General features: G+C 40.5%; 1 protein-coding gene across 1 annotated transcript; it reads right to left on the bottom strand.

Annotated features, from left to right (window-relative positions):
• Positions 1–55: 55 nt before the first annotated feature.
• Positions 56–19,912, bottom strand: LOC127417168 (WAP four-disulfide core domain protein 1-like). The gene is made up of 8 exons (XM_051656967.1): positions 19,886–19,912; positions 18,584–18,913; positions 3,384–3,579; positions 3,166–3,249; positions 1,669–1,809; positions 1,285–1,335; positions 1,097–1,162; positions 56–1,003 (listed from the first exon to the last, which is right to left on the bottom strand). The coding sequence occupies exons 2-7, from the start codon at positions 18,701–18,703 to the stop codon at positions 1,104–1,106; spliced, it is 651 nt and encodes a 216-aa protein (XP_051512927.1). The 5' UTR covers positions 18,704–18,913; positions 19,886–19,912; the 3' UTR covers positions 56–1,003; positions 1,097–1,103.
• Between the last annotated feature and the right edge of the window lie 412 nt (positions 19,913–20,324).

Here is a 20,324-nt window from a genome sequence, read left to right as displayed (position 1 = left end):
CAAATTTGGGACTAAATAATTTAACACCTTTGAATAACAAAATATGGTCTGTGAATATCTTTGACAAGTTGTTTTATTTGGAAATACAGGGCAGTAACGTTACAGCACCAGTTTTGACAGTAGATTTGGTTCAATGGTTTTGAGTTGTGATTTACTGAAGGTTGTAATGTGGTTTGTCCCTCCTTTCACACTCTTCTAGCTTATCAGAGAGTAGTGGATTAAGACTCAGGCCTGTACAGTGAGTCATTGGCTCTGTAAACAACCCGAGCAAGCTATTGATTGGAGCACCATATGACAAACATTTCACAGTAATGGAGAGCACAGTATTCGGAGTAGAACTGTTGCTTGGTTACACCTAAATGAAGAGGAAAACATGTTTTACCCAATCAAACTCGTATTCCAAACTGATGAGGAAATGTGCATTGTTTACAGCTGTGTTTTATGGGATTACATTGTTTTACTTTTGAAAACAAAGAGCTCAGATTTAGTAGCATAGAAAATCACACAAGGGTCCTATAGCTGCTCTTGTCAATGAAACCCCACCCCAATTTGAGAGTTTGTTTGCCATAGCTAGAAAAAGCCATCATTATGTAAAGAACCAATATAGTTCTCCGGTTTAGCTTACATCTTTTCTATCTAGAAATTGTAATTAACCCCCATTTCCCAGAGTTAAGCATGCTTTGTCAAAATCAAACTATCAGCAAATACGCTTGTCAATTTTGACTGAGGGTATGTGCAATTTACATCAAGTGTGCATAATGTAAGAAAAGTAAAACTGATACTGTATTAGCCTTTGATACTGTCTGTCATATGTTTTGGTTTTCATAAGAGGTAGGACATTTTAGCTTTTAATTTCTGTCACAATGTTTGAGCACCAGATATGAATCTGTCTCTAGGCTGAAGAGAAAAGCTTGACAAGTTCCACTGTGGTACTGTAGTAATGTTCAGGTATAAGGATCAGCGGTTATTACAGTCCACTAAAGTGGAATCCACAGTCAGTCACCTAAATGAATAAAAAAAAAAAGATGCCTCTTTTAAAAACAGCAATCACAAAAATTAGGATTTAGTGTTTTCATATTGGTGAAACTCAACTCACCTCTGTCTCAGCCAGAGTGCTTGTGTTGATTTTTCTCATAGCTCACTACATTGTTGGAGTTGCTTCCTATTGAATAAAGAAATCACATATTTAAAGGTCAGTCTATTGTCAATCTGTCACTGATGACCACTTTTATGCTTCCCTCCCTGTGGCAAAAAGATATCACATAAATTGGTGGTCATACTAACCTAAATAATCCTTGTAATCTTTGAAGTACTTGTGTCTCAGGCTACGTCCATCTAGTGGGAGAACAGTTATTACAAATGTGTTTATTGTATGAATGTTTTAAGTTAGTGCTAGCTATTGGTTTTTGAAGTGACTCGGATTCTAACCCTGCTTAGGTATGTTTTGAATATGCATATAACCACCACGCTAGTATAGCCTTATGTACTAACATGTGTAAGTGGAAGCAAGGGCGTAAATTTGGCTTGAACATTGGGGGGTGGTGGGGGGTTACAGTGTGAAGAATTTACATGTTTACATTGATCATGGTGCTTGCTTTTTTTGATTATTGGGGGGGAATCTACGCCCCTGAGTGGAAGGCTGGATGGTGTGAAGGAGTTCCTGCGAACCTGAGTTTCCTCGCTGTTTGATGCATTGGCCTCGGTTTGGGATCCCTGCAGAAGGGTTTCCTGGATTGATTATATGGCACTCATAACCAGTTGGACAGAGCAAAGGTTCATCTCCATCCTCTGTGGTGCTGCAAGCCTCAGCTAAACAGAGAAAAACACAGTCAAGCCAGTTACAATGTCTGATTACTGATTTGTGCCATTGCATCTCTGTATGGGTAGTTCACACATAACATATCCATGGATTTTTTTTTTTTTAATTAACATTAAGACAAGGTTAAAATATATATTTTGTGTAGGTAGTAAAGTTGATGCTGTTTAAAATATGGAGTATAGTATGTCACACCACAAGACATGTCAACTGCCCATGTATAAGCGAATATATCTCAGGTCTGTCACTGTTTTAATCACCTTTTTACTGTTTAAAGTACAAATATTCCATATAGTCTCTGAATTAATAAGAGGTCATAAAGCTTAATGCACAATTACTAAACAAACGAACTAGCAAAGTGCCATAGACAACATTTAGATGGAGTATGGCTAGCATGTCAAACCGTATTTCATGCCAACAACCCATATACAAGCATTACAAAGATCATTAATCATGTCATGGTTTGAGCCCCAGTAGTATGAAAAGAATGTTTTGTAGTGAATATTGGGTTTCAGCCGGTTGTTCATATGCGAGTTCTGTCCTAATCCATACAGTAGTACTAGTAAATCACCTACAGGTGGCAGTGTTGCTGCAAAGCAGTAAACGTAATGTGACACGTAAAATGCAGGCTTTTTTCGTGATGGGAGAAAGGTGCCATACGTTGTTCTTGGTAGGCTACTCAGCCTCACAGGCTCCACAAAGTTAGGATTAGGGTGGGGACAGGGTTAGGGCATCTGCTGCCTGCCAGGAACAAACCGTGGCCCCTTTGTACAATGGGCAGTATTTTTGATCAAAGGTGTACTCAGTAATTTTTATGCATGTCGTCTTGGACTTACACTGACACCTAGTTGCATGAATGCAGTATCATTCAAATGTTAGAGTTATAAGTTACCGAAGCCATAGTAGAAATTCACTATTCACAGTCAGAAATTATTACTTTAATCCATAAGTAACGTCCCAAAATAGGGTGGTTTCTGAGATTAAGCAAGTAGTATTCGGCTAGTCATGTGATTTTAGCGTGGCAGCCCCCTTTGAGGGGACCCTCTCTATGTAGATTTAGACAGTTTTTATAAGGTTACTGATATGACTGGAGTTTTCATATCACATGAGTGCTCATGATTTTATTATTCATGATTCAAAATTACAACGAATTTCTTTAAGAATATTTTTTTTTTTTTTTTTCGAAAAAGAAAAAAATACTGAGTGCACCTTTAATGTTTGGATCTTAATTAATGGAAATAAGGAGTCATATTTCTTCATATCTCTTCAGACAGTTAATGGTGTAGCACCAGTGTGAGCTAACATGTTGTGACTGTGTTTATTCATGTAGTTGATAACTTAATACCCACCCTGCAAAACCTCCTCTGGTCCATCTAAAAGCCAGCCATTTCCTCCCAGCCACCGCGGCTTGGGCTGCACCAACCAGTCCAGCACTGGAAAATTAGAAATCAATACAAAACAAAATGGCCAGCGGTCCGATTTACGTAATAATTGAATTTTAAGATCCATTTGTGCGTGTCTGTGGTTTGCCTATATTGATGACTGAGCGAACAGTGCGTTTTCTCACCTGGTGGAGGTTGCACTGACTCCAGACAGGCATAAATGCAGCCGTTGTAACAGCACCGTTTGTGTCTCTCACATTCGGAATCGGACCGACAGCCCGGCACCTCACAGGCCCGCTCAGGCAGCATCTGAGGCGGCGGAGGGCAGCGGTCATTCTTTTGGTGCTGAATGGCCTGGGGATGGTTGAGGTACTCGTAGTCCTGAGGTAAAAATACATGCACAAACAAAGCACACTCTTACAGCAGATTTTGGTGCAGATTTCTACTTCATCTATTAGCCTTTGAGCACATATTTTTTGTGTTAAACAGATGTAAGCAGGTAAATTGTGTGAATGTTCTGTTGAAGTCTTAAATATGTTTAATAATCTATTCCAGTACGGACAGACACAGCAGCCATTACGGCAAAATAAATTTTGGGTTTGCAAACCGCCTCTTTACTAATGACACTCTCAAATGTCTGGAGGTAAAAATGTGTCATTAGATAGAAAATATCAAACCAAGTAGCATTTATAAAAAAAGAAGAAAAAAAAAGAAGAACACAAAAACACATTTCTTTTCATTTAAAGGTGCACTCAGTAATTTTTGATGCATGTTGTTTCGGACTTACACTGACACCTAGTGGCATGGATGCAGTATCATTCAAACGCAATAGTTTTAAGTTACCAGTGACATTGTAGAAAATCACTATTCACAGTTAGCCATGATAAATTTAATCCATGAGTGACGGGGTGCTTCTCATTTCTGTAATAGTGCATTCTTTTTTCGTTTTCATGCTTCTTTCTTTGCATCCTTCCTCCAGCCTCTTAAAGCTGTGACACACCAAGCTGACGGTCGGCCAATGTCGGGCCGTCGTTGAGTGTCTGTTGGCCTAGTTTTTGCGGTGTGTTCTGCACCGTTGGCACTAGTCGGACCCCCGTCGGCGGCTTTTCGGCCGATTGTGCATGTTGAATTGGCGGCGGAGCCCATCGGTGAGACAGATCAGTCTGATTGGCTGTGTAGCTTAGTGAGCCAGTGCACGAGAAGAAAAACAGAAGTGACGAAAGCAAGCAAACGACAAAGTCAAGAGGGCACACTTCTCATTTTTTATCTTCATCTCAAAACACATTCCAATATCTGGAATGACGAAACTGAAGACCAACTGATTAACATGATTCAGGAGAGGCCAGCTCTGTATGACATTACAGAAAAACATTATGCCAATCGAGTGGTGAAAGCAGAACTCTGGTGTGAGATCAAAAACAAACTTGTTATATCAGGTAAGATTTTATTTTTGGCCATTGAATAATTTAGCAGAAACGGTTCTTAATTGTTTGTGTTATTGTTCGCTAGTGCACGGTAAATACAATTTGTTTTTTCTGTTTACCAAAATAAGCCAAGCTTATTTCGGTTATGGAACAGGCAGTTGTGTTGTTTTTACGTGCTAGCGTCTTGAATCCATCCTGTCGCGACAAGAAGAGCAAAAATAAACTTTGTTGGCCTCATTGTGAATTTATTTTAATTTTAAGGAACATTCGGCTGCTGATGATTCCTATTCACCCTCAGATGGCACCAACAGTGACACCTGGACCAGCACCCCTGAGGAGCCCAGCTTCTTTGAGGCTGAGCCAAGGCCCATCACTCCCCTAGCAGAATCCATCATCTGTGAAGCAGAGTCCACAGCCATCAGAGAGGAGCCTTTGCCAAGCACCCCAGCCAGTCAAGAACTCCGAGGCCTCGGGTGAAGCACAGAAAGATGCTGGATGAGTACGCCAGTGAGGAGTCAACATACTTGATGCGCACCATTGGTAAAACCCTGGAAAGGTTAGCTTCTCAGGAAGACCACAATGATGCCATCTCTGCCTACTGCGAAAATATTGAGCACAGAATGTGGAAGTTGCCCCCACATTTACAGCCACATTTGCAGCATGAGGTGGACAACTGTATCTTAAAGTATTCAGTGGGCCAGGGCCTGGCATTAGAAACCTCTGACAGTCTACACATCTGTAATGTTACATGTGGCAACAAAGGACTAGTTGTAACAGATGTACGTATATGTAAATAATTCCTGCACACTTATATTTTTACTACCGATATTATTTTTTATATCTGTGCCTTATAAGAATTTCATTGCCCATTGTACTGCACATTTGATAAAACGCTTTTGGTAAAGGGTACTTGCACTCGCACTTCTTTGTCAAGAGTGAACACAAAATAGTATAATGCAAAATGTCAAACTTTATTTTGCAATTTTAGACTACAGCCATAGAAATGAAACCAAGGCCAACTTCTGGAAACCAACAAGTTTGTCAGTATTTTACACAATTCCTAGATTTTTCATATATATATAAGTAATGGCATAGTTCATCCCTGAGCTGCTTGGCTCTGACACACTGGTGTCAGAAGCACAACCTCTCCCTCAACATCAGTAAGACCAAGGAGCTTGTGGTGGACTTCAGGAGAAAAGACAGAGAACACAGCCCCATCACCATCAATGGAGCACCGGTGGAAAGAGTCAACAGCTTAAAGTTCCTCTGTGTACACATCACTGAGGAACTCACATGGTCCATCCACACTGAGGCCATTGTGAAGAAGGCTCACCAGCGCCTCTTCTTCCTGAGACGGCTGATGAAGTTTGGAATGAACCACCACATCCTCACACGGTTCTACACCAGCACTGTAGAGAGCATCCTGATTGGCTGCATCACTGCCTGGTATGGCAACAGCACAAAACCGCAAAACTCTGCAAAGTGTGGTGTGAACTGCCAGACAGATCATCGGAGGTGAGCGTCCCTCCCTCCAGGACATATACACCAGGTGGTGTATGAAAAAAGCTCGGAGGATCATCAGAGACTCCAGCCACCCGAGCCATGGGCTGTTCTCACTGCTACCATCAGGCAGGCGGTATCGCAGCATCAGGACCCGCACCAGCCGACTTCAAGACAGCTTCTTCCCCCAAGCAATCAAACTTCTGAACTCTTGATCGCTCACCATACATATATCAACACTGCACTTTATTAGCTTCAGACTGGATTCACATTTTATACTTCTCTTGATAACACACTGGCAACTGACTATCAACTGACAGCTTTTTATTGTATACAGTCTTCTTATTTTGTGTATACACTATATTATATATTACTAGGTGTATACGTTTTGTGTAACAAGAGGTGTAAACCGTGTTAAGTGTAAATCAGATGTTTATTGTAATTGTCATACTGCTGTTGCTTGGAACCACACCCAAGACTTTCACCCACAGTTGCACTTGTGTATATGGTTGAGTGACAATAAAGGGATTTGATTTTGATTTGATTAAAAAGCACATAACTCAGTTGTCTATACTGCAGGGTTCCTACACCTTTTCCAAAGCCAAATCAAACACTTTTCAGGCATTTTCAAGCACCTTACAACTGTGGTAATTTACATATCTATATACAATATATACAGTATACAGTAACTGGGCATTCCAAATTGGGGATAAAAAAATTAAATTAAATAATAATAAAAAAATAATAATAATAATAAATGTAGTCAATGTGACTTGTGCGTCATATTTCAAGTCTTCTGAAGGAATACGAGAAATGCAAGTTCTTGCGACTGTGAACAAGCTTCTCTCATTGCACTCATGAACATGCAAAGGACGTCAGTGTTTAAAAAATAAAATAAAAAATGACTTGAATTTTGGATTGTTTCTTACAAAACTTCTTGTATGCATTTAGAAGACTTGGAGTATGAAGCATAAGTTGCATGGACTATTTTTATTTATTTATTTTTTCTCCGCTTTTTCTTCCCAATTTGGAATGCCCAATTCCCAATGCCCTCTAGTTCCTCGTGGTGGCTTAGTGACTCGCCTCAATCCGGGTGGCAGAGGACGTATCTCAGTTGCCTCCGCGTCTGAGACCGTCAATCTTTGCATCTTATCACGTGACTTGTTGAGCGCATTACCACGGAGACGTAGCGCACGTGGAGGTTTCACGCATTCTCCGCGGCATCCACGCACAACTCACGACATGCCCCACGGAGCGCAAACCACATTATAGCGACCATGAGGAGGTTACCCCATGTGACTCTACCCTCCCTGGCAACCGGGCCAATTTGGTTGCTTAGGAGACCTGGCTGGAGTCACTCAGCATGCCCTGGATTCAGACTTGCGACTCCAGGGGTGGTAGTCAGCATCTTTACTCGCTGAGCTACCCAGGCCCCTGGACTACTTTTATTATACTTTTTACTACTTTTATGATATTTGTGCATTATTTATCCTATTTTTCTTCTTTTGTGTTCTATAAGAAAGAATTTGGAATGACATGAGGGTGAATTTTCATTTTTGGGTAAAATATTTCTTTAAGAAATGTAGATTAATCAGAGCCCTTTTACCAAGGCGAGCCAACATAAAGTTGCATAAAAGCAGCATAAAATAGCATAGCGGTCCCATAGACATTCTGTTGCGGTACACTGGCGAGGAGACAAGAGGCAGTTGTTTTAAAGGATGTCTATGAAGGAGATGTTTCAGTGTGCTGAATAAAGTGTGAAGGAACAGCTCATCACTTAATGAATTGACTGTTGTCCGCTATTGTTCAACATGTTTTACATTAAACAAGCTTTTGGAATGAACCAAGTGTGGATTTTACTAGGATAAAACTGCTGTTTTATAAGAGAAGACACAGACAATTTTGCGACAGATAGGTGTCATTTTATGGATCTCCCCATTAATTTGTTTGGAATCCACAAACGGTGGCTCACTGTTGGAACACGCTAGTTGACCATTACACTCTCTCCAATGTTAAAAACGCAGAGGTTATGTCAGTTTAAAAGATCTCTGGCTTCCCCTTTTTTAATAATAATGTTTAATGTTTAATGTTCTCACTGCCTTAAAGGAGTAGTTCACCCAAAATTGAAAATTGTATCATCATTTACTAACCCTCATGCCATCCCAGATGTGTATGACTTTCTTCTGCTGAACTCAAACCAAGATTTTTAGAAGAAAATTTCAGCTCTGTTGGTCCTCACAATGCATAAATTCTCCTCCCTAACCAGTAGGTGGTGATATGCATGAGAATGTGAATGACCAAAAACAAAAGAAGAAGAATGTGAAAATGGAAGAAAGGACTCAAATATTGATCTGTTTCTCACCCACACCTATCATATTACTTCTGAAGATATGGATTTAACCACTGGAGTCTTATGGATTACTTTTATTCTGCTTTTATGTGCTTTTTGGTGCTTTCAAATTTTTGCATTGTGAGGACCTACAGAGCTGAAATTTTTCTTCTAAATATCTTTATTTGTGTTCAGCAGAAGAAAGAAAGTCAAACACATCTGGGATGGCAGGAGGGTGAGTAAATGATGAGAGAATATTGAATTTTAGGTGAACTATTCCTTTAATATTGACATGCTCTGCGACATAGAGTTGGTAACTTTGACATCGATCAAAGTTCTGAGCTCTTTTGTTCTGAGCATTATTTTCCAACCACACTAATGACCCAATTGCATCATGCATTTGCTGTCATTAAAGATAATGGAGCGATCAGTGTGTTGTACATGCCTAGGTTGTAGATCATACTTTGGTTTTAGAACATAATCACAAACTAAAGATACCTTGGTCTAAACATCTGCTCCACTGGAAACTTCCACAAAGTTGTGAATGGCCAGAGAAACAAAAGCCTTCCATGTCTGAAAGGATATTTAAATTTACACCCCACTAAAAATCTTGCAAAAATGAATTGAAAAGATCTCTGGCTTCCGCTCTTTTAAAAATAAAGTTTAAATTCTCACTGCCTTAAAAGGATAGTTCACCCAAAATTGAAAATTCTCTCATAATTTACTAACCCTCATGCCATCCCAGATGTGTATGACTTTATTTCTTCTGCTGAACTCAAAATTTTTTAGAAGAAAATCTCAGCTCTGTTAATAAATTCTCCTCCCTACCCAGTAGGTGGTGATATGCATGATAATGCGAATGATCAAAAAGAAAAGAAGAAGAATGTGAAATTGGAAGGTGGCTGCACTACAGAAGGTGAAAAGAACGCTGCAGTCTGGATGGATGTATATCTGTTAACCACTTGGCGAAGTTGTTTACCTGCTATAATGTTTGGATATGTTGTCTGGTAGGTTTGTTGAAGCATATATTGCTTGTCATGCTCGTATGAATCGAACAATGCTCATGTGTTGACTGATCACGATGTATCAACATTGTCCGGTGAAGCTACTGTTACATGTTTAATAATATTAATGACTTCTGATTATTTTAGAACATTGCTGTAGTTTCCAGGTTCCCTAAGAGTGTGTGCCTCTATTGTCTAATTTCTTTTGCCCCAGTCGCAGAAATGCACACACTATCACTTATTGTACTTTTAGAAGATTGTCTGTTTAAAAGCCACTATAGGTACAAGTTAGTACAAGGTAGTTTCCCATGAAATGTATAATCATCTCAAGTTGTTTAAAATGTACCGATTTCATAGCACGGTAATGTAAATACTGTATTATTTGTTTAGTGTGTAACCATCTGTATTCATAACTTTACTTCTGAAGAAATGATTAATTAAATGTATCACTGTAATTTTTATATAGCATATTTCTGCATATTATTTTCATGTTTAATATAGTATATTTCATCACTATCATTATTGAATCCTCATTTTATGTTTTTAATTTACAGTGTTATTGTGTGCAGTGCATAGACGTACTATTATATTATTACGGTATTACTTGAATTATCAACTGAGGCTGTACAATATAATATAAATAATAAAAGTCTTCCAGTGAACTCATATCAGCCATATCATGAGTTTCATGTCTTAAATTGGTAAGTGTAGTGCAATACAAACATTAAAAGTAGATAAAAACACTTGAATAATCATATTAAAATATACTGGGAACAGGTGGTGGTTTGTTATCTATGTAAAAGCGCTTTGAGCGTAGTGTCAGAAAAGTGCTATTAGTGTGAAATGAATTCATAAAAATGCAAATACGAGTGTTGTTACGGTTTTATTTCAGTTTTAAATGTAAAAAAGAATAACATCATATCAACATGAAAAAAGAACAAATGATTCCAGCTGTGAATGTCTCCCAGTCATAATCACACACAGGCACTGTCAAGGTAAGTTCAAATCATGAGATTCATCTGCCCAGAAGAGCAGTGCCGAAACACAGCTCACGTAAAGTGTTCTTCCGCAAATTTCTTGCAGTTTTAAATTTCAACCACAGATGTCACTAGAGAGCACAAAGTTCCATAGTGCAGCTCTAAGCCAGCCACGTCTATAGATGTAAGGTCCCCTTATGAACCAAGAATCTAGGGAACAAGCAAACCATAAAATCACTCTAGGGAGCAAACAACCTACAGAGATTCAGCAGGCATAATTCTGCAACAATATTCTAAGAGTAAAACGCCAAATAATGCCTGCACAGCTGAAAATAAGACTATATCCACTAATAATACAAATCCAGAAAAAGAGCCATTAACTTTCATTTTCACCTAAGCCAAAAGCAACCTCCATCAAAACACAGATTGGTTAGACCAACCATTGCTCTGCAATCTATTGGCTCTCTCTCCAAATGTAAAGGTAAATGGCCGCCAAGCCTGAGTCCCACGTCGTGGCCACCAAGCCAGAGTTCACAGCCACGCCTGAGCCTGCGCCATGCCATGTCACAGCCACGCCTGAGCCTGCTCCATGCCATGTCACAGCCACGCCTGAGCCTGCTCCATGCCATGCCACAGCCACGCCTGAGCTTATGCCATGCCATGTCACAGCCACGCCTGAGCCTGCTCCATGCCATGTCACAGCAACGCCTGAGCCTGCGCCATGCCATGTCACAGCAACACCTGAGCCTGCGCCATGCCATGTCACAGCAACGCCTGAGCCTGCGCCATGCCATGTCACAGCAACGCCTGAGCCTGCGCCATGCCATGTCACAGCAACGCCTGAGCCTGCGCCATGCCACAGCAACACCTGAGCCTGCACCATGCCATGTCACAGCAACGCCTGAGCCTGCGCCATGCCATGTCACAGCAACGCCTGAGCCTGCCCCATGCCATGTCACAGCAACGCCTGAGCCTGCGCCATGCCATGTCACAGCAACGCCTGAGCCTGCGCCATGCCATGTCACAGCAACGCCTGAGCCTGCCCCATGCCATGTCACAGCAACGCCTGAGCCTGCCCCATGCCATGTCACAGCAACGCCTGAGCCTGCGCCATGCCATGTCACAGCAACGCATGAGCTTATGCCATGCCATGTCACAGCAACGCCTGAGCCTGCTCCATGCCATGTCACAGCAACGCCTGAGCCTGCGCCATGCCATGTCACAGCAACGCCTGAGCCTGCGTCATGCCATGTCACAGCAACGCCTGAGCCTGCGCCATGCCATGTCACAGCAACGCCTGAGCCTGTGCCATGCCATGTTACAGCCACGCCTCAGCCTGCTCCATGCCACATCACAGCAACGCCTCAGTGTGCTCTGTGTCATGTCACAGCCAAGCTTCAGTCTGCTCCATGTTAGGTCTCAGGCTCACCTCTGGCCAACGAACCAGCGTTGCAGGCCTCGTCTTTTCCAGAGTCTGGAACTATTTGGGCTATTTGAGCTGGAATTGGTTCCCGCCCTTGTGCCCACCCTTATTTCTCCTGATCAGGCAAGGGGAACTTTCGAACCTCCGAGACCTGGACTCCACCTTGTCCCTATGTCCCTTCAGCTCCACCGTGGTCCTTCAGCCAATCGGCTTCTCTGGGGTCCCTCGTCCCTCTGGCTCTGCCTTGGTCAGTCGGTCACCTGGCTCCGCCTGGCCTCTCCTATCCTCCAGCTTTGCTTGTCACTCTGAGCCTTCAGCTTCACCAAGGACCTCTTCCCTATGGATTCACCTTGGTCCTCAGTCCCACCGGCTCCGCCTCTGTCTTCCGATCCCCAGCTCCACTTCGGTCCTCCGAGCCTAAGGTGCTACCTCGGTCCTCTGAACCTCCGGCTCCACCATGTCCCTTCGAGTCGTCGGCTACTCTCCAGGTACCCTCTCATGTCTCTCATGGCTCCACACCCTGTCTTGCCAAGCCACGCCTCAAGAACTCCCCCCAAGCTCCCTACAGAATATTTTGATTGTCATGTTTCATGTGTTTGTTCATGTTTTGGGGCGTTGGGAGCCACCTCTAGTTGGGGGGATATGTAATGTTTAATGTGTTTGTTCATGTGTTTCATGTCATGTGGTCCCCTGGTCATGTGATTTCATGTTTCCCTCCATGTTCATGTGTCTTGCTTTCATTGGTTTATTGTCTTATAACCTTGTTATCAGTTTTGTCTTGTCATTGGTTATCATTGTCATGTTTCTACCTTGTCGATGTATTTAAGCCTCATGTTTGCCATTGTCCATTGTCAGGTATTGTTTGTGTACAACGTGTTATTGTTCTAACCAAGCCAAGTCAAGTCAAGTATAGTCAAGTCAAGTTCATTTTTATGTTTTGTTCATGTTTGGATGTAAGTTTTTTGGATTTCACTTATGTAAATAAACTGCACTTGGATTCTTCACATCATCTCGTCTTTGTCTGCTTGTCATTGCCAGCAACGTTAAAGTTGTCTACGTCAGCACAATTATGTTTGCATTTTTTAATATTTCAAATTTTATGCACACAATTTAGAGCATACATTTAGCCAATACATGTTTCATTTTTGAAATTATGGTTGGCAGAGGAATAGAAAATGAGACTCATTATATGAGGACATGTTGTGCCTATAGACACTATAGTTTCTCGCATTCTCAATATCAACATTTTGAATAATGTCTAACTTGCAATATGTCCCTACCAACTTTCAAACCAAATCTACGCCCTTGCATCTATATATGCCACACTAAAGCAGTGATTCCATATTAGCCTGCTCTGATGGCTAATGGCTATCTACAGTGCTATGGAAAAGTATTTTCCCCCATCCTGATATCTTCTGTTTTTGTGTATTTTTCATACTAAATATACTCTTCTTTGCAGAACTGCTTTAGTTCAGCCACATTGGAGGGTTTTCTAGCATGAACTGACCATTTAAGGTCCTACCACAGCATCTCAATCGGGTTCAACTCAGGACTTTGACTAGCCACTCCAAAACTTTAATTTAGATTCTTTTGAGCCATTCAGAGGTGGACTTACTCCTATGCTTTGGATCATTTTTTTGCTGCATAATCTAGTTGTGCTTGAGCTTCAAATCATGGACTGATGACCGGATGTTCTCCTTTAGGATTTTCTGGTAGAGAGCAGAATTCATGTTTCCCTCAGTTATTGCAAGTCGTCCTGGCCCTGAAGCAGCAAAGAATTCCCACACCATCACACTACCACCACCAGGCTTGACCTTAGGTATGATGTTCTTTTTGTGGAACTCTGTGTTTGATTTACACCAGATGTAACGGGACCCCTGCCTTACAAACAGTTATACTTTTGACTCATCAGTCTACAGAACATTCTCCCAAAAGGTTTGAGGATCATCAAGGTGTGTTTTGGCAAAAATCAGACAAGTCTTAATGTTCTTCTGGGTTAGCAGTAGTTTTCACTTCACCACTCTTCCATGGATGGCATTTTTGGCCAGTGTCTTTCTGATAGTGGAGTCATGAACAATGACCTTTATTGATGCGAGGCCTACAGTTCCTTGGATGTTGTCCTTGGCTTTTTTGTGACTTCCTCGATGAGTCATGCTGTGCTCTTGGAGGAATTTTGGAAGGTCGGCCACTTCTGGGAAGGTTCACTACTGTGCCATGTTTTCTCCATTTGGAGATAATGGCTCTCACTGTGGTTCTTTGGCATCCCAGAGCCTTTGAAATAGCTTGTAACCTTCCCTGACTGGTGTATTTCAACCTTTTTCCTCATAATTTCTGAAATTTCTTTTGACCATGGCATAGTGTGCTACTGGGTGTGACCTTTTAGCCAACTTCATTCTGCTGAAAAAGTTCTATTTAGGTGCTGATTTGATTGAACGGGGCTGGCAGTAATCAGGCCTGGGTGTGTCTAGTCCAGCTGAACCCCATTATGAATGCAGTTTCATAGATTTGGGGATTTAGTAACTAAGAGCAAATACTTTTTCACACAGGCGCAGTTGGTTTTGGATAACTTTTTTGCTTCGATCAATAACATTATCATTTAAAAACTGTTGTTTTATGTAAGATTTTGTTTGAATCTTTGAAACAATTTAGTATGAGATATACACAAAAACAGAAGAAATCAGGATAGGGGCAAATACTTTCCCACAGCACTGTGTACAAACATAAATTAGAATATTTATCATTATTGCCTTACAGCATTGTCTAAACGATTGATTAATGAATCGTAATGTACAACCCCGATTCCGAAAAAGTTGGGACAGTATGTAATACTAAAAAAATACAAAAATAATTAAATTATATTCACCCTTTGCTATATTGAAAGCACTACAACTACACATTATATGATGTTTTTCCTTGTGAATTTCATTGTTTATTGAGAACGTACAGTAATTTCAAATCAGATGATTGCAACATGCTCCAAAAAAGTTGAGATGGGGGCAATTTAAGATTAATAACAATCTGACAAGTTGAAATATCAAGGCAATGTGAAACAGGAAATGTTAAACAGGTGAAGCAATTGTGTCACAGTACTGTACTGTGTCCTTCAAGAGCAAGGATTATTAAAGACTTGTCAATTTGCCAACAGATGCTTCAGCAAATAATCCAACATTTTGAGAACAATGTTCCCCAAAGACAAATTGGAAGGATTTGGGGCATTTCACCCTCTATAGTGCATAATATATTTAAAAGATTCAAGGAATCTGGTCAAATCTCCGTGCATAAAGGGCAAGACGAAAACCACTTCTGAATGCACGTGATCTCTGATCCCTCAGACGTCACTGTCTTAAAAATGTCATTCATCTGTAATGGATATCATGAACATGGGCTTGGGATAACTTTAGTTAACCTTTGTTAGTCAACGGCACTCGCCACTGCATCCACAGATGCAAGTTAAGACTTTACTATGCAAATCAGAAGCCCTAAATCAACACTGTCCAGAAGTGCTGCCAACTTCTCTGGGCTCGGTCTCATCTTGGAAGGTAGAACAGTGGAACTGTGTTTTTTGGTCTGAAGAGTCCACATTTCAAAAAGTTTTTAAAAAACAAAGCTGTCGTGTTAACCGGGCCAAAGAGGACAAGGGCCATCCAAGCTGTTATTAGCATCAGGCCCAAAAGCCAGTGTCTGTATGGTCCAGGGGTGTGTCAGTGTCCATGGCATGAGTAACTCGCACATCTGCGAGAACACCATGAATGCAGACAGATATGTAAAAATTTTGGAGCAACATATACTGCCATCCAAACACTGTCTTTTCCAGGGACGTCCCGGCATTTTCCAGCAGGACAACTTCAAACCACACACTGCCCGGATTACAAGTGCATGGCTGTGTACGCAGAGAGTGTGGGTGCTAGATTGGCCTGCCTGCAGTCCTGACCTGTCTCCAATTGAGAATGTGTGGTGCATTATGAAGCACACCATACAGCAACGAAGACCCCGTACAATTATGCAGCTAAAGACCTTCATAATGGATGAATGGGGGAAAATTCCACTTTCTAAAGTTAACAAACTTGTGTCTTCAGTGCCAAAATGCTTAATAAGTGTCATTAGAAGAAATGGTGATGTTTTACAGTGGTAAACACTCGACTGTCCCAACTTTTTTTGAGTGTGTTGCAACCATCTGATTTGAATTTACTGTACATTTTTAAAAACACAATGAAATTCACAAAGTAAAACATCATTTAATAAGTAGTTGTGGTGCTTTCAATATAGCAAAGGGTGAATATAATTTACAAATCACTCCTTTTTGTTTTTATTAGCATTTTTCATACTGTACCAACTTTTTCGGAACTGGGGTTGTAAGACATAATGACATGTTTTATAAAGATGAACTGCCTGATTCAAAACTTCTATTCTGACCATGAAGATAGACTACAACTTCAATGAAAAGGAAATAAAAATGCCAACATTCACTCAAAAGTTGGACTTATTTCCTATTCCTGTGCATCAAATATAACTATAATAAAAACCACCTGCTCTCTCTAAAAGCTGGTTAAATTAGATTTCATCACTGTCACATATTCCCTGTTTTTGTATTAACTTTTATGTTGAAATTCTTGTTCTTGTTTCCTGTTAGTTTGTAGTCCTTTTGTAGTTTCATTTTATGATTGGTTTTCCCCTGATTGTTTTCCCCAGGTGTTCCTTGTTCCCTTGTTTGCCCTTGTGTATTTAAGCCCTTGTTTTCCCCTGGTTTCTTTGTCAGTCTTTACATGTGTTGTCATGTTCTGTGCCTGGTTTCCTGTGTTTTTCTGTTTGTCTTTTGTTCTCATTAAAGCTGCATTTAGATCCTCAGTCCTCGTCTGCCTCATCACAATCACTTTCTTGACAAACCCAAAGTCTGTTGGCTATCTCTGGGATTGTCTTTCACAAAGCCCTGTACTTTAAATGGAACTTCCTACTTTTACGTTAGCAATGAGAAACCTAACAGAACCCCCCCAAAAAAGAGTTTTTCATGCCCTTATGTTGCATTCTCTTGAGCTACAAAAGCCTTAAAATGCTAAACCACAAGCTTTTTTACCAAACACAAATGCTCTGAATGGATAAACCGTCCATGGTTGTTTGCAGTCACAAGTGAGCTGGGAGCCAGTTGGACCAGGATGACTTTTGGACCACTTTGGGCCCATCCAGATCACACACAGCTCAGAAGAATGCAGAGTCCAAACACTCTATTCACCAATAATGCTGTTACAGAACACTGAAACTGGGAAATTTCACCTACTTTCTGGATCATTTTTTATTGCTGCAAAGATCTCAACAGCCCTCAATATGAACCTAATTATGATTCATTACTATAACAGTGCTGTACTGTGTCTGCCAATGATTCATCAGTTTACACAAGTGACTCCGCAGAAAGATAGAGAAGAAAGAGTGAGAAAAAGAAAAGACAACTTGGGAAGGCAGCATACGTCACATTTTCAAACTGACAGACAAATAAACCAGAAGGTAATGAAAATATCAGAGAACATTTAAGGACAGATCTGAGTGCCAAAAAAAGACTAAGACGACTGTAAAAGTGAGTTACTAGGAGGTAACGTTGGGCATGGTCCATTTCCAGTGGCATGTGAATGGATCTGTTAGGAAATGTCAATCTTGAATTCCACAGTAGTGCCATGATCAAAAAAAAAAACTCTGGAATTCAGTCAGTTGGGATGGGATATCAATCTAGCAAATTCCATCTTGCCATTCCTTGTTAGTTGTTATCAATCAAACCTACACTTATCATTACTAATGAGCAGAGGCTCAGAGACTTCCCGCCTGAAGTCCCCCCTGCTTCTGTCACACACACACACACAAAACATTCTATACTAGCTGTGTATTCAACTGTAACCACAGCAACTCAACTGGAGTTCTAGAGATATGTGAGTCCATTCCTTTTTCACCGTTTAATGGAACTAACAACCTTCTGAAAACCAAGCTTACAGATGCCAAGTTTTGCCAACTCTGCCAAAAAGTAACAAAAAAGCTCCAAAATGTACCATGGTACTAAAATCGTTTTTGGACACGACAGTAACATGGTATTCTTTGAAGTACCACGGATTACCATGTAGCCTAAATACACTCTCAGAAATTGTGGTATAAGGGCCATCACTGGGGTGGTACCATGAAGGGGAGCTTTTGGTACCTCTAGCTTTTGGTACATAATTGTACACTAAAGACCTATTGTGTACCTCATGGGTACACAATAAGTTATACATATTTCCCATATCCTCTTCAAACGGTATTTGTGCAATGTTTAAAAACTTAAATAAAAACCTATAAATCTACAAATCTACAAATCTTCGAATCTGTATAAATTGATATATCCTACTCATCATAATCCATCATAATATATCATAATCTACTAATAAAACAAGTTCTGTGAGGTACCTTGAAGACCTATGTGAATACCATAGTACATGAATATGGTGAATTAATAATATAATTTTAGGACCATGGTATTACCATCTGATAGCATCACTATACCATGGAATCACCACAAATACTGTTTTTTTATATTTCTAAAGAGTGTGACCAAGTAAGCATTACTCCCAAAGTATCCTCCAAGAAATGTCTTATGGAACATTTTCCATATCTGGACTGCAGAAATGTGTTGCTGAAACCAGGCCTCTACTATCCATTACACTTATACAAACATTCATCTCCATAGAATCACAAAACTTTCCTTAAAACCATACCTTCTGGTTGAGCCCCCTCTTCCTGATCACGTGTGCATTCCCTGAACCAGATGCCAACAACAGCAAGCAACAGAACATCAGCACCATCACAAACCCGGTCCAGATCTGACAGTCCGGCATGGTCTTGCTCTTTCAGCTTACAGCTTCTCTCTCACAGTAATCCTCAGTTGGTGCTTCTGTTCCAAACGTCCCCTTTTTGCTTTGTTGTTGGATGTGTTTACTGTATGTTTTGGCTTCCTCCACTGTGTGTAGATATGTGTGTCTTGTAGGTGGCACTGCTTGAGGTCTCTGTCCTATTGTACTTCCATAAATTCCTCTAAAGGAGAGTTTCTAATGCCACATAGAGGAAGAAAAAGTTTCAGAGAAAGAATAGAGGGAACCACATAAGGAGAAAAGGAGTAAGAGGGCGAGGAAAATGTGAGACAGCTGTCTGTGCATCGGTTAATCTGAGGAGAGGGTTAAATGTGACTGACACGAAAAGCACATGGTTACTCTCTGGGGGGGAGGGACGAGGAGGAAGATAAAGTTTGAGACAATGAGATTTTCTTACACTTTTCCTTTGACCCCATGTCTTTTTCTGGTAATTTTGTTACATAGATGAAGTTACCAGGCCTGATGCACAGATCTGTGTTTGTTTTTCTATGGACAATTCAATGTAAATGAAGAACAATGTTTTTGATGCAGTTGACAAGACATTTAACATGCTACCATTTGTATAAAGTGTTTTAATGTTTGTTCTGAAGTTTCTTTGCAACCTGTGTGTGCATGACTGAAAAGTGTGTGTGTGTCTGGCCAGGTTTAAGTGGTTTACTAGGACTTTTTTTAGGTTACAAACTGGTAATTACAAGGGTATTATGCTATAAATGTGGTTTATGAGGACATTTCTAGTGTCCCCATAATTCAACTCGTGATGTTTATACTAAATTATGTTTTATTGAAAATGTAAAAATGCAGAAAGTTTTTTGTGAGGGTTAGGTTTAGGGGTAGGGTTAGGGGATAGAATCTACAGTTTGTACAGTATAAAAATCATTATGTCTATGGAGAGTCCTCATAATGATAGCTGCACCAACATGTGTGTGTGTGCTCATTTTCACAGGATATGCATGTGGTGAATTCTGGGGAAGGGGCCACTAGTCTTTGAAAATTCACATTCCCTCCTAAAGTAGGACATCTGCCTCCAGCCGCCTACTCTTTCTACACTTCTGTGCCCCTACTACTGAATGTGGGGAAAAAAAGCAAGGAATGCCAAGCCCATTCCAACCTCTATTACTACTACTTTTACAGGGTGAAATACATGCTTACCGAATTTTCCAAAAATCCAAAACCTGCAGTATTTCCCCTGAAATAGGTATAGAACTCTTCTGATCAACTGCAAGGTGGATAGCATCTGAAAACACAAGGACAGAGGCATCCAAAACAAACTTTGTAGGGAAAAATAGTACACTAGTTTCAGAGTACACTATTGCTATGTAATAGAATTGTTTTGGGTTAAAAAAAGATATGCTCTATCGACAGCATTTGTGGTATTTAATTCCAGCATAATTACATGGGAAATCAAAATGCTGCTTTCGAATGTTCCAGTACCCTGAAGTCAACCCCATTCTGATGAATTATTGACAAGTGCCATCACACATCTGACATTTTTGCATAAATTCAAATGTGTTTTCTTTCCCTGTAGTGATTCTGATAGAGTGTTTTGCAAGCAGTCTCCGAGACATGAGATCTGATCCCATGGAAACCA

This window comes from Myxocyprinus asiaticus, chromosome 26, assembly GCF_019703515.2.
Source record: "Myxocyprinus asiaticus isolate MX2 ecotype Aquarium Trade chromosome 26, UBuf_Myxa_2, whole genome shotgun sequence".
In the NCBI taxonomy this organism is placed as follows: Eukaryota; Metazoa; Chordata; class Actinopteri; order Cypriniformes; family Catostomidae; genus Myxocyprinus; species Myxocyprinus asiaticus.
The sequence above is the reverse complement of the archived record's forward strand: the minus strand, read 5'-3'. Positions and strand labels throughout refer to the sequence as shown.